At 41.5% G+C, this 13,097-nt stretch overlaps 1 protein-coding gene across 2 annotated transcripts in view; it reads right to left on the bottom strand.

Moving 5' to 3' along the window:
* Window positions 1-13,097, bottom strand: part of CLCN5 (chloride voltage-gated channel 5) — a 154,174-nt gene that overhangs the window by 33,758 nt on the left and 107,319 nt on the right. For both annotated transcript variants that reach the window (XM_035004713.1, XM_035004723.1), the window contains exon 4: window positions 10,659-10,805. In XM_035004713.1, the coding sequence (XP_034860604.1) occupies window positions 10,659-10,805 (147 nt within the window). The remainder of the gene's footprint in view (window positions 1-10,658; window positions 10,806-13,097) is intronic.

Here is a 13,097-nt window from a genome sequence, read left to right as displayed (position 1 = left end):
ACTCCCCGGGGCTCGGTTGGTTGGGCGACTGCCTTCGGCTCAGGTCATGATCCCGGAGTCCTGGGATCGAGTCCCACATCGGGCTCCCGGCTCGGCGGGGAGCCTGCTTCTCCCTCTGACCCTCTCCCCTCTCATGCTGTTTCTTTGTCTCTCTTTCTCTCAAATAAATAAATAAAATCTTAAAAAAAAAAAAAAGAAGTTGTCACTCCCCATCCCTACAAAAAGAAAAAGCTGGACAAACTGAAAAGTCCCAAACTTTCCAGGGACCTGCCTGAGAATGAAGGCTGCAGGGGAAACTGCAACGCCCAAATCCACAGAGACGGGTTCATCCAAAAAGACACAAAGAGATCTGCTCACCTGAAGTAGAGACCAACTGAAGCAGCAACTGCTGCGGGGACACTCGAATGGCGACGCTGACGAACTGCTGAAGGCTGAGTGCAGACCCCCGTGAGAGTAAGAAACTTCTAAGGCTTGGCCGCCTGTGGGCTCTACCTCCAGGAACCCTACCAAGTTCTCACAGGGAAGATAAGAGAAAGATCCCCTCCTGGCTCTGAGGAGGGGAGGGGAAGAGTAATCATTGTGAAATTCCCCAGAGCTTTCTCTCTATCAAAGGCCTATGCTCCGGGGGAAATACTTTGCCTCAGCCTTCTCCCAACTGGGGGAAGGGCATTCCTCTCACTCCAGCAGAGAGAGAGAGAGAGAGAGAGAGAGACACCCCCCACATACCCCCCCACCCCTACCAGCCTTCTTGTCTCACCCAAAGGAAAAAAAAAGGCATATCAACAGGGGCCTGCGCTTCCAGGAAATGGACTGGGAATGCCGTGATCAGAACAGAAGTATGGGGCAGGGAGAACAAAAACTGTACCACTGGACGAAACCGTGTGAAAGTCACAGCCATAAGACACACGCCCAACAGACACTGAGATTTCACAGAAAATTATAAAAAGACCTGCTCCCACATATCTTACCACGACACCATAGGGCTCCGCGTAATGACAGTGGATTGCAGCTCAAAGAACTGAGCCACAGAATCTCTCAATAAGCTGCACTTAAAGGAAACTCAAAATCAAGAGGTGACACAAAAACAAGGTCACTACAAGGGCGCCTGGGTGGCTCAGGTCATGATCCCAGGAGGTCCTGGGACTGAGTCCCATGTTGGGCCCCCTGTTGAGTGGGGAGTCTGCTTCTCCCTCTGCCCCTCCCCCTCTACTCATGCTCCGTCCCTTGCTTTCTCTCTCTCAAATAAATAAATAAAATCTTAAAAAAAAAAAAATAGGGGCACCTGGGTGGCTCAGTCGGTTAAGCGGCTGCCTTCGGCTCAGGTCATGATCCCAGGGTCCTGGGATCGAGCCCCGCATCGGGCTCTCTGTTCGGCGGGGAGCCTGCTTCTCCCTCTCCCACTCCCCCTGCTTGTGTTCCTGCTCTCGCTGTCTCTCTCTCTGTCGAATAAATAAATAAAATCTTTAAAAATAAATAAATAAATAAATAAATAAACAAGGACACTGCTACAAAATTTTAACCCTCTGGCACAGATGGTTACACCAAACATTAAACAGCCCAATGTGTGGCCACTTTACCATAAATTCACAATGGAATTAAACTAGAAACCAATAAAAAAATAGTTGGGAAATGCCCCAATACCTAGAAATTAAACAACATACCTCTAAGTAACCCACGGGCCAATGAAGTCTCAAGACAAATTACAAACTATTTTGAAGCAAATGACAATGAAAATACATGATATCAAAATCTGTAGGATGCAGCAAAACCAGTGCTTAGAGAGAAATCCATAGCATTAGGTGCATATATTAGAAAAGAAGAAAGATCTAAAATCAAAAGATCTAAACCTCACCAAAGAAGATACACAGATGGCAAAGAGCAAATGTAAAGATGTTCAACATCATTTGTCATTAGAGAAATGCAAATTAAAACAACAATGAGGGGCGCATAGGTGGCTCAGTCAGTGAAGTGTCTGCCTTCGGCTCAGATCTTGATTCCGGGGTCCTGAGATGGAACCCCATGTTAGGCTCCCTGCTCAGTGGGGAGTCTGCTTCTCCCTCTCCTTCGGCTTCTCCCCCAACTCATGCTCTCTCTCTCAAATACATAAATAAGATCTTTTTAAAAAATGAGATACTACTACCTACCTATTAGAATGGCTAAAATCTAAAACACAGACAATACCAATCATTCGCACTGATGTGGAGTTAACAGGAACTCTCATTCATTCCTGGTGGGAATACAAAACAGTACAGCCACTTTGGAAGACAGTTTGGCAATTTCTTACAAAACTAAACATAGTCTCACCATATAATACAGCAATCACACACCTATATATTTACCCAACTGACTTGAAAACTTATGCCTGCACAAAAACCTGCACACAGATGTTTATAGTAGCTTTGGTCATAACTGCCAAAAGCTGGAAGAAATCAAGATCGCCATCAGTAGATAGGTGAAAGGACAAATTGCCATATATCCAGACAATGGAATACTATTCAGCAATGAAAAGGAGTGACATCTCAATACACACAAAGACATGGAGGAACCTTAAATGCATATCGCTAGGTGAAAGGAGCCAACCTGAAAGCCTACAGACTACATGATTCCATTTATTGACATTCTGGAAAAAGCAGATTGATGGAGATGAAAAACAGACTGGTAATTGCCAGGGGCTCAGAAGGGAGGTGGCTGAAGAGGTAAAGCACAGGGGATTTTTTTAGGGCAGTGAAACTGTTCTGCATGATACTGTAATAGTGCATACCTGTCACTGTGCGTCTGTCAAAATCCACAGAACCTTATAGCACAGCAGACCTTAATTTACGCAATTTTTTTTTTAAATCCCAGGATGGAATGCAGAATGTGACAGAAGAATCTATATTACAAATTTGTGAAACAGCCTCACAGAAGGAGGTATTGAGGAAAAAGGTGCTGATCCAAGAAACTGGAACTGAGTGGAGTGTGTAAGGCTAAAGGCTAAAGAAATTGTGTATAAGTACTATATTCTAGCTGACAACATAGCTTTCCATGGAGGGTAAGGGTTAACGATTTGAAAGCACCATACATGGGGGCACCCAGGTGGCTCAGTCGGTCAAGCGTCTGCCTTCAGCTCAGGTCATGATCCCAGGGTCCTGGGATCGAGCCCCACATCAAGCTTCCTGCTCAGCAGAAAGTCTGCTTCTCCCTCTCCCTTAGTCCCTCCCCCAGCTTCTACGAGCTCTCTCTCTCTAATAAATAAAAAAAATATTTTTAAAAAAAGAAAGCACCATACATGTACACTGGAAGAGAACAGTTAAATAATGGATGGTGGATAGCGGGAGCCAAGTCTCTCACTACTTGGAATGGGAGGTTACAAACAAGCATGGGAAGAGGCTAGAATGATCCATGTGTTAATGGAGCAGAATTACAGACATCAGTACGATCTCATGTTTAGCTTAATGTAGACACGGATGATCACATGTAGATAATATATCTACCTATAGATATATATGTAGACACGGGTCAGTACACACACACACACACACATATTTTTTTACTGAGTGGCTGAGAGTGCCTAAACCAATAATGCCCCAGTAGAAATGAGCACACCTACCACCCATATCTTCATTCCTAATACCATTCTCTACTAAAGGGAACCAAGGGGGTGCCTGGGTGGCTCAGTCATTAGGCATCTGCCTTCAGCTCAGGTCATGATCCCAGGGTCCTGGGATCGAGCCCCACATAGGGCTCCCTGCTCTGTGGGAAGCCTGCCTCTCCCTCTCCCACTCCCCCTGTTTGTGTTCCCTCTCTTGCTGCTGTGTCTCTCTGTGTCAAATAAATAAATAAAATCTTAAAAAAAAAAAAGGAACCAGGGCTCCTTGGAGAAATGGCACACTGCAGTGCCTGACAGTAAGTAAGTCCTCACGAAAACCCCACGGTGACAGGGCCGTGTCAAAGGGAAACAGAAAACTGAAAGAGCTCCAAATGGCCAAAGCTGGAAAAATTTGAACAAAATAAAGTAGAAATGGATTATAACCCAAAGTTTAAACAAATGAGTCCTTACTGACATAAATAAGTAGTTGAATAAATAAATGGGAGAGAATAGACAAATGTCCCATGCAGAACAATTCCAAATAATTTCTGTAGATACTTTACCCTCAAGGAGGTGGAGCACAGCTCCCTAGTTCTTAAGTGTGGGCTATGCAGTGAATTCCTTCCATAGAGTACATTATGGAAAGGATGAAAAGCAAGTAACTTTACAGTGGAGAAAGCTGACACACACTACCTCAGCCAGAAGATCAAGGTTAAAATTGGCAGCCATAAGTCATATCAACAATATATAGCCTTGATACGATGTGATGAGAATGGCACTTTACTTCTACTCTTCCTCCCTAAAACCCATAACCCCAGTCTAATCATGAGATAAACATCAGACAAATCCCAATTGAGGGACATTCTACAAAATACCTGACCAATAATCCTCAAAACTGTCAACTGGTGCAGCCACTGTGGAAAACAGTATGGCAGTTCCTCAAAAAGCTACAAAGAGAACTACCCTTCTATCCAGTAATTCCCCTTCTGGGAATGTAACCAAAGGAAATGAAAACACTAACTTGAAAACACTAACTCCCATGTTCACCGCAGCATTATTTATAATACCAAGACATGGCAACAGCCTAAGTGTCCATCAATGATGAACGAATAAAGAAACTGTGGCATATACATATACAATGGAATATTATTCAGCTATCTAAAAAAAATGAGGAAATCCTACCATTTGTGACAGGACGGATAGACACCTGGGGCATTATGCTAAGTGAAATAAGTCAGACAGGAAGACAGATACTGTGTGATCTCACTTATATGTGGAATCTAAAAAAAAAAAGTAAAAGTAAAAGAACTCATAGAAAAAGAAATCAGATTTATGGTTGTCAGAGGCAAGGGGCAGGAGGATGGAGAATTGGAGAAAGGTGGTCAAAAAGGTACAAACTTCCAGTTACAAGATAAATAAGTGCTAGGGATGGAATGTACAACATGACAGAATATAGCTAACAGTTTACACTGCTGTATGATATACAGGACAGTTGTTGAGAGAGTAAATCCTAAGGGTTCTCATCACAAGGAGAAAATTTTTTTTTTCTTTTGATTCTATCTATAGGAGATGATGGATGTTAACCTACTGCGGTAATCACTTCACAGTATACATAAATCAAACCATCGTGCCGTGAGCCTTAAACTTATACAGCGATGTATATCAATTATTTTGCAATAAAACTGGGTGGGGGAGAACACAGGTATGTAATAAAGTTTAAAAACTATGGGAAAAAACACCTGTCAAGGTCATCAAAAACAAAGAAAGTCTAAGAAACCATGGCAGCCAAGAGGAGCCCCAGGTGACATGAAAACTAAATGTCACGTGGTATCCTGGAAGGGACACCAGGTAAAAACTAAGTACATATGGATAAGGCATGTTCTTGAAATAAGACAAAAATGTAAATAAATAAGTGGGAAGAGATAAAAAGGCACAGATTCTAAAATCTGACCAGGTATTTTCCTATCAAGTAACCTAAAGGAAGCCCTTAAAGCCTGTGGCCATGATGATAAGCCTCATTTTGAGGGTTCGGCACAGAAAACTGGTATGGTTTATGGCCCCGCAGAGCTTTTGCTACAGGCCACTTTTTTTTTTTTTTTTTCAAGCTCAAAAAGCAGCAGTAACAATCACCATCCTCCCAGGCTAAGTATTTAGGGGAAGTTTGAATATTATGAGGGTGATGGATTCTCAAGTCCCTTTCCTTATCATAATAAGGACAAAAAAAAGTTTGTGCCATCCACACTTGAGTCAACTGGAGTGCTGACAGGAGCCCATGAGCTGCGACCCAAGATGTTTTTCCATTTCTCTCTGGAGGAATACTATAATCTTTCATTGCCGCACAGCAGAACAAACACACTGTTTCACAGCTTACTTGATGGATTTCACACAGTGTCATGTGCTTCATTTTCAAAGACATCTTTCCTTCCCTGGGACATGGGGAGGTTATGTTGAGGCCTGCAGGGGTGGTCTGGGCACGTTCTCCCACACGAGGGGGACTCGGCCAGCTCTCACACTCTGCCTGGGCTTTGAAGTCATCTGTGACTCTTCCAGTTTATTCTCCATATCGAATTGGTCCTATCAATCCCCCTTTTGAAATTTCTCTAGAAGTTATTGTTCTTTCCTCTCCATTCCTGTTGTCTTAATTCAGGCCATTTGATCTTTTACCCAGATTATTGTTTAAAAAAAAAAAAACAGTTTAACTGGTCTTCCGGTCTTTGACCCACTCTTCCCCGGAATCCACCCTCCACACTGCCATAAATTCACAAAAACACCAATCTGATCATACCATTCCTCCGCTTTTAAATCATTTGATGACTCCTCGCTTACAAGATAAGGTCCAGAAGCACAGACCATCTAGACCTCACCCAGATTTCTAACTGGATCTCCCGCCTTATCCCCTGCTATCTTCCCCTCCTGCTCCAACCGTCATCATCTCTACCCCAGGAGCCTCAGACCCCAGATGCGCAGGTTCCGTGTTGCCGGAATAGAAAAGGCTCTCTCATGCTGCCGTGCCTTTACCCATGTGGCTCTCTCTCGCCAGGAAGGTCTCCTCACTCAACAATCTGAGAGGAGTGCAAGGCACGCGAGGTGGAAAGACAAGGAGGTGAGGGAAACGAGGGAATTGATGAGCATGACTAAAACAGCGCAGGGCTGGGTTCCTAAGATCTGGGTGCTCCATAAACACTGAATACCTGAATGGGTGAATGAATGAATTGCCAAACATGATGCCCAGGCTGCAGAGGCAGGCAAGTGAGAACGGATGGACTACTACGAGTACAGCTCCGAATTTCTTCCTACTACTCCAACCCTTTTTTCTATTTCCCTCCCCCTCCCCTTCTGTGAGACCTCCATGTTTATGTTTCTTCTCATTGGCAGACTACTATAACACTACCGCAGATGCACTTAACCATGCCATGCATAATTTATTTATTCATTCCTCATAAATCAATCCCTCTAGCCATCTGGAAAACAAGAACCACTTCTACTGCCTTTCAAGCTCCCTTTAACTAATCTTTTTAGTACGTGCTATTGTGCCTGGTACAAAATGTAGTATTTTATGCACAGCCGCACCACCGGTATCAAGGACTTTATGACCTTTTTTCTGTTGTCGTTTTTGTGTACATTAGGAAATCCCAGGTGAAAACATTAAATAAAGTAAGAACAATTAAAAAGCAAAGCAAGAAAATTCTATGACTACAGAATATAGTAAATGGACCGATTTCTGTGTGGGGCTCATAGAAAACAGCTTCGCCGTTTTATGGTCAGACCTTGTAAACCACAAGCAGTAATTCTCCTGTAAAGGCCAAGTGAAAAGTGGCAAAGGACTACTCATGTAAAAACATATTCTACAATCACAAGCAATGTCAAAATCTCGTCTGCCTCAGCTTTTGGGTCCATTAAATAGGAATAACAGATGGATACTCGCCTGCCTCCAACACCTGCTAAGAGCAACGTGAACACAAGTACTTTGGTGATATGGATGCTATGTGATACCACTTTCGATTAGAAGCAATGATGATAACTAAGCTAAACCACTCTGGATTAGCCCGAAGGCTTATTAGAAGTGGCCGGTTTAAGCTGACGGAAACCCTAACCGACCACTTCACTAGAGCCAGTGATGGCTGTTAACTGACTCGCGGGGGTTATAACTACACATAAGTGGACAGGATATACAAACACATGTGCCTTCCACAGAAGGAGGCAAATATGAAAAACCATTAAATACCAAACCATGAGTGCCTTTCTTTTATGAACTTTAAATTCAGGGGCTCTCGTCTACTGTTACTGTCTTGAGGCACCTTTACAAGACAATTTCTTATCATCCTTCTGAACCTGTGGTTTGCATACTGGTATGTTCTTCCCAAGTTGGTCACCTCCTCAGAGAGGCCTTCCCTGACCTTTCGAACTTTCTAACCTTTCTAAAATATGATCCCTCAGTTATCCTCTATTGTCATTCGCTTTATTTCCATCTTTTTTTTTTTAAGATTTTATTTATTTATTTGAGAGAGAGAGAATGAGAGAGAGCACATGAGAGTGGGGAGGGTGAGAGGGAGAAGCAGACTCCCTGCCGAGCAGGGAGCCCGATGCGGGACTCGATCCAGGGACTCCAGGATCATGACCTGAGCCGAAGGCAGTCGCTTAACCAACTGAGCCACCCAGGCGCCCGCTTTATTTCCATCTTGGTACTTATTTGCTACCAAATAACTTACCTTTCAAGGCCCTTCTCAAACACACCTTCTCTGTGAAATCTTTTCCAATCCTAGACACACACAAACATACAGAATGCTTCCTCTGCTGAGTTCTTATAAGAGTTACAACACTTACAATATAGGGTTATAATAGAAATAAAATAATAATAATGAGAGCTAACATTTTATTGAGCATTATTAGGTCGAGGCCGTGTACAATTATAACCACTTTATGTTATTATTTCATTTAATCCTGAAAACGACTCTAAGAGTTAGGTGTTCTCATAAGTACTTAATGTTTGTTTAGCCAGCTAGAATCAACTTCACGAAGGCAGGGAGGGTGCCTTAAAGCCTTGCTAATTCCCAGAACCTAGCAAAGTTTCCGCAGTGTCATATGCCTCCAAATTTGCTAAATAATAAATTCTGACATAGTTTCTTGTCCTCTGACTTTGAGAATGGCAATCCCAATCAGTTAAAGAACCAGACAGTAGTTTTAAGTAATTGTACAAATTTAATATTAAAGTCCTTTCTGACTACAACAAGAAACTCAGAAGTCAGAAAAGAAAAGGGTGATATATCTGGCTATGTAAAAATGTTTAATATTTGTAGATTTTTTTAAAGGAAACAAAAACAAAACAGAAATGGAAAAAATACACACCAGCTACGTTAGACAAAACATTAAGAATAATATATGAAGGGCGCCTAGAAAAAGGTAAGAAAAGATAATCAGCCCATCAGAAAAACAGGAACATCATATAAACAGGAAACTTCCAGAAAAAAATTTAAATGGTTCATAAACATATGAAAATACACTCAACTTCATTAATCTAAAAAAGTGAAAATTAAAACAATAATGAAAATTTACTGATTTATTTATTTTGCCTATCATAGTGTGAAGATGAAAAAAATTATAATATTCAGCACCAGCAAGGCTGTGGGGAAATAAGCACTCATACACTCATGCTACAGAAATGTTCTAATATACTAATATTCTAATACAGAATAAATATTCTAATATACTTCTAATATACTATATCTAATATATAAAGATGCACACACATACACATACACAAGATTGTTCATTGCAGCATTGTCTGAAATAGCAAAAGATTGGAAACTGAAATGTACATCAACAGAAATTTGGTTAAATAAGCTATGGTACAGCTATACCATGAACTTACATGCAGTTATTGAAAAGAATGATGTTACTGGATAACCAAATAATAGATGGAGGGAACTCTCCTTCTATAAATGTATTCCAGGGACTCCTGGGTGGCTCAGTCGGTTAAGTGGCTGCCTTCGGCTCAGGCCCTGCTCCCAGGGTCCTGGGATCAAGCCTGGCATCAGGCTCCCGCTCAGCAGGGAGTCTGCTTCTCCCTCTCCCCTGCTTAGGCACGCGTGCTCTCTCTCTCTCAAAGAAATAAAATCTTTTCAAAAAATAAACGTATTCCAGATAATAAAAACCCAATTATAAAAAAGGGAGAGGATTTGAACAGACACTTCATCGAAGAGCATATAAGGTTGGCAAATAAGCACATGAAATGATGCTCAACATCATAAGGCATTAGGGAAATTATATTAAAAGCATGATGAGATAACACTACACACCAATTAGAATGGCTAAAATAAAAATTACTGAAAATATCCAGAGCTGTTGCGGACGGGGAACAAGTGGAACTCTCACTCATGGCTAGGTCAGCTATAAAACGGTACAGCCACCCTGGAAAATGGTTTGGCAGTTTCTTAGGAAGTTCAACATACATTTCCCACATGACCCAGTGATCCCACATCAGGCTCTACTAAGCAAGAAAAAAAGGAATGAATGACTTGAATTAATCTCCAAGGCATTGGCTGAGTGAATGAAGTCAGTCTCAAAGCGACATACTATGTGACTCCATGCATATGACATTCCAGAAAAGAAAAAACTACAGGGACAGAGAATAGATCCATGGCTACCAGGGGTTCGGGGTGGAGGAGGTTTGGCTGCAAAGGGATAGCAAAAGGGAACTCTCTGGGGTGTGGAACTGTTCTGTATCCTGTCGGTGGTGGCGGTTACAAAAGTCTCTGCATATGTTAAAACTCCAAAGATTGCACCAGAAAAAAAATGAATTTTACTGTGTGTACATAAAAAATAATTTTTAAAAAAGATAAACTGTCATCAGCAGTAATGATACCAGGGTGCCTGGGTGGCTCAGTCAGTTAAGCCTTGCCCTCAGCTCAGGTCATTATCTCAGGGTCTTGGGATCGAGCCCCGCATCGGGCTCCCTGCTCAGCGGGGAGTCTGCTTCTCCCTCTCCCTCTGCCTCTCCCCTCCCCGCTCATTCTCTCTCTCTCTCTCTCTAATAAATAAATAAAATCTTTAAAAAAAATAAAAAATAAATTTAAAAAAACAGTAATGATACCTTCTATTTCTCCATCTAAGGGAGGAACATCATCTCTCATGGAAAAATCCATAGCTGTCCCTGGAATGTCCATCAAGTCTTCATCACTGGAGCTGCTCCGGAAGCTATTGAAACTCCCCTGCTGAAAGCCTCTGTTATCCATAGCCCCTGTGCAGAAAGAAAAACAGGAGGTTTATTACAATGATCTTCAAGCTCCTTACCACTTATCCTTTTTTACTGTGGTAAATACACATAAAATTTACCATTTCAACCATTATAAACTAGAAAATTCAGTAGCATTAAGCTCATTTACAATGTTTTGCAATTATCATCGCTCTCCATTTCCAGAAATTTTTCATCCTCCCAAACAGAAACTCTGTACCCAGTAAACATAACTCCCCCGCCCCAGCCCCTTATAACTGCTATTCTCTGCCTCCATGATTTGCCAATTCTGGATATTTCATATAAATATAATCATACAACATGTGACCTTTTGTGTCTGGCTTCTTTCACTTTTCATAATGTTTTCAAGGCTCATCCATGTTCTGGCACGTATCAGTATTTCATTCCATTTTCAGACTGAATAATACCCATTGTATGGATAGACCACATTTTGTTTATCCATTCATCGGCTGATGGACATTTGGGTAGTTTTCACATTTTGGGTTACTACCAATTCTATTTTTTATTATTGAAGTATAGTTGACATACAATGTTATATTAGTTTCAGGTGAACAACACAACGATTCAACAATTCTATACATTACTCAGTGCTCACCACAATAAGTGTAGTCACCATCTGTCACCATATAAAGTTATTACAATGTTATTGACTGTATTATCTATGCTGTACTTTCTATCTCTGTGACTTATTTATTTTATAAATGGAAGTTTGTACCTCTTAAATGCCTTTCACCTATTTTGCTCATCCCCCACCCACCTCCCCTCTGGCAACCACCTGTTCTCTGGATTTAAGTCTGTTTCTTTGTTCATTTTTGTTTTTTAGATTCCACGTATAAGACAAATAATATGGCATTTGTCTTTCTCTGACTTATTTCACTTGGCAGAATACCCTCTAGGTCTGAGTAACATTCCATTGTGTATATATACCACATCTTCTTTCCATTCATCTATCAATGGACACTTGGGTTGCTTCCACATCTTAGCTACTGTAAATAATACTGCAATAAACTCAGGGGTACATATGTCTTTTTCAAATTGGTGTTTTCAAATTTTCTTTAAGTAAATACCCAGTAGTGGAATTACTGGGTCATATGTTATTCCTATATTTATTTTTTTTTTTAAGATTTTATTTATTTATTTGACAGAGAGATAGAGAGAGAGCACAGATAGGCAGAGTGGCAGGCAGAGGGAGAAGCAGGCTCTCCGCTGAGCAGAGAGCCCGATGCGGGGCTCGATCCCAGGGCCCTGGGATCATGACCTGAGCTGATGGCAGACGCTTAACCGACTGAGCCACTCAGGCGCCCCTGTTATTCCTATATTTAATAAAGGAACCCCTATACTGTTTTCCACAGTGGCTGCACCAATTTACATTCTCACCAACAGTGCACAAGGGTTCTCTTCTCTCCACATCCTCACCCACATTTGTTATTTCTTGTCTTTTTGATACTAGCCATTCTGAGTGGGGTGAGGTGAGACCTCACTGTGGTTTTACTTTGCATTTCCCTGATGATGAGTGATGTTGAGCATCTTTTCATATGTCTGTTGGCCATCTGTATGTCTTCTTTGGAAAAACGTCTATTCAGGGTTACCACTCATTCTTATGTCTTCTTTCATGCTCTTACTTGGACAATATAGACATGCAAACTACTTAGTATATTCAGTTACCTTTCAGATGTAATGTGCCTCTACCCTTACCATGTAGTCGACAGCCGTTTTTTTGAGAACCATGCAAATGAGCAAACCAAATGAGGACATGTGTACAAAACTCATGGGAATTCATAAGTAATCAACTGAAATAAAGCCTAGACATCAGTACTACGAAATGTACTGGCCATTTAGGAGTAGAGAAACATTATCTCATGGCTCTGACCCTCCCAGAGCTCATAACACAATGCAGATGCTCAGAAATACTGGGAAAAAGAGGCATGCTATGCTGTTTAATGTTTTTCTCTGCTCAAGAATTTAGTATTAGGGGCACCTGGGTGGCTCAGTCGTTAAGCATCTGCCTTCGGCTCAGGTCATGATCCCAGGGTCCTGGGATTGAGCCCCGCATCGGGCTCCCTGCTCCGCGGGGAGCCTGCTTCTCCCTCTCCCACTCCCCCTGCTTGTGTTCCTGCTCTCGCTCTCTCTCTCTGTCAAATAAATAAATAAAATCTAAAAAAAAAAAGAATTTAGTATTAAAGATGAAACATTTCCTATATCCCAAGTGTGAATCTTCAGATTATAAATTTTACTCAAAGAATCTTAGTATATTGATTTTTTAAAATAGCATTATAG

This window comes from Mirounga leonina, unplaced genomic scaffold (genome assembly GCF_011800145.1).
Source record: "Mirounga leonina isolate KUSES-001 unplaced genomic scaffold, KU_Mleo_1.0 Mir_101609, whole genome shotgun sequence".
Taxonomy (NCBI): Eukaryota; Metazoa; Chordata; class Mammalia; order Carnivora; family Phocidae; genus Mirounga; species Mirounga leonina.
The sequence above is the reverse complement of the archived record's forward strand: the minus strand, read 5'-3'. Positions and strand labels throughout refer to the sequence as shown.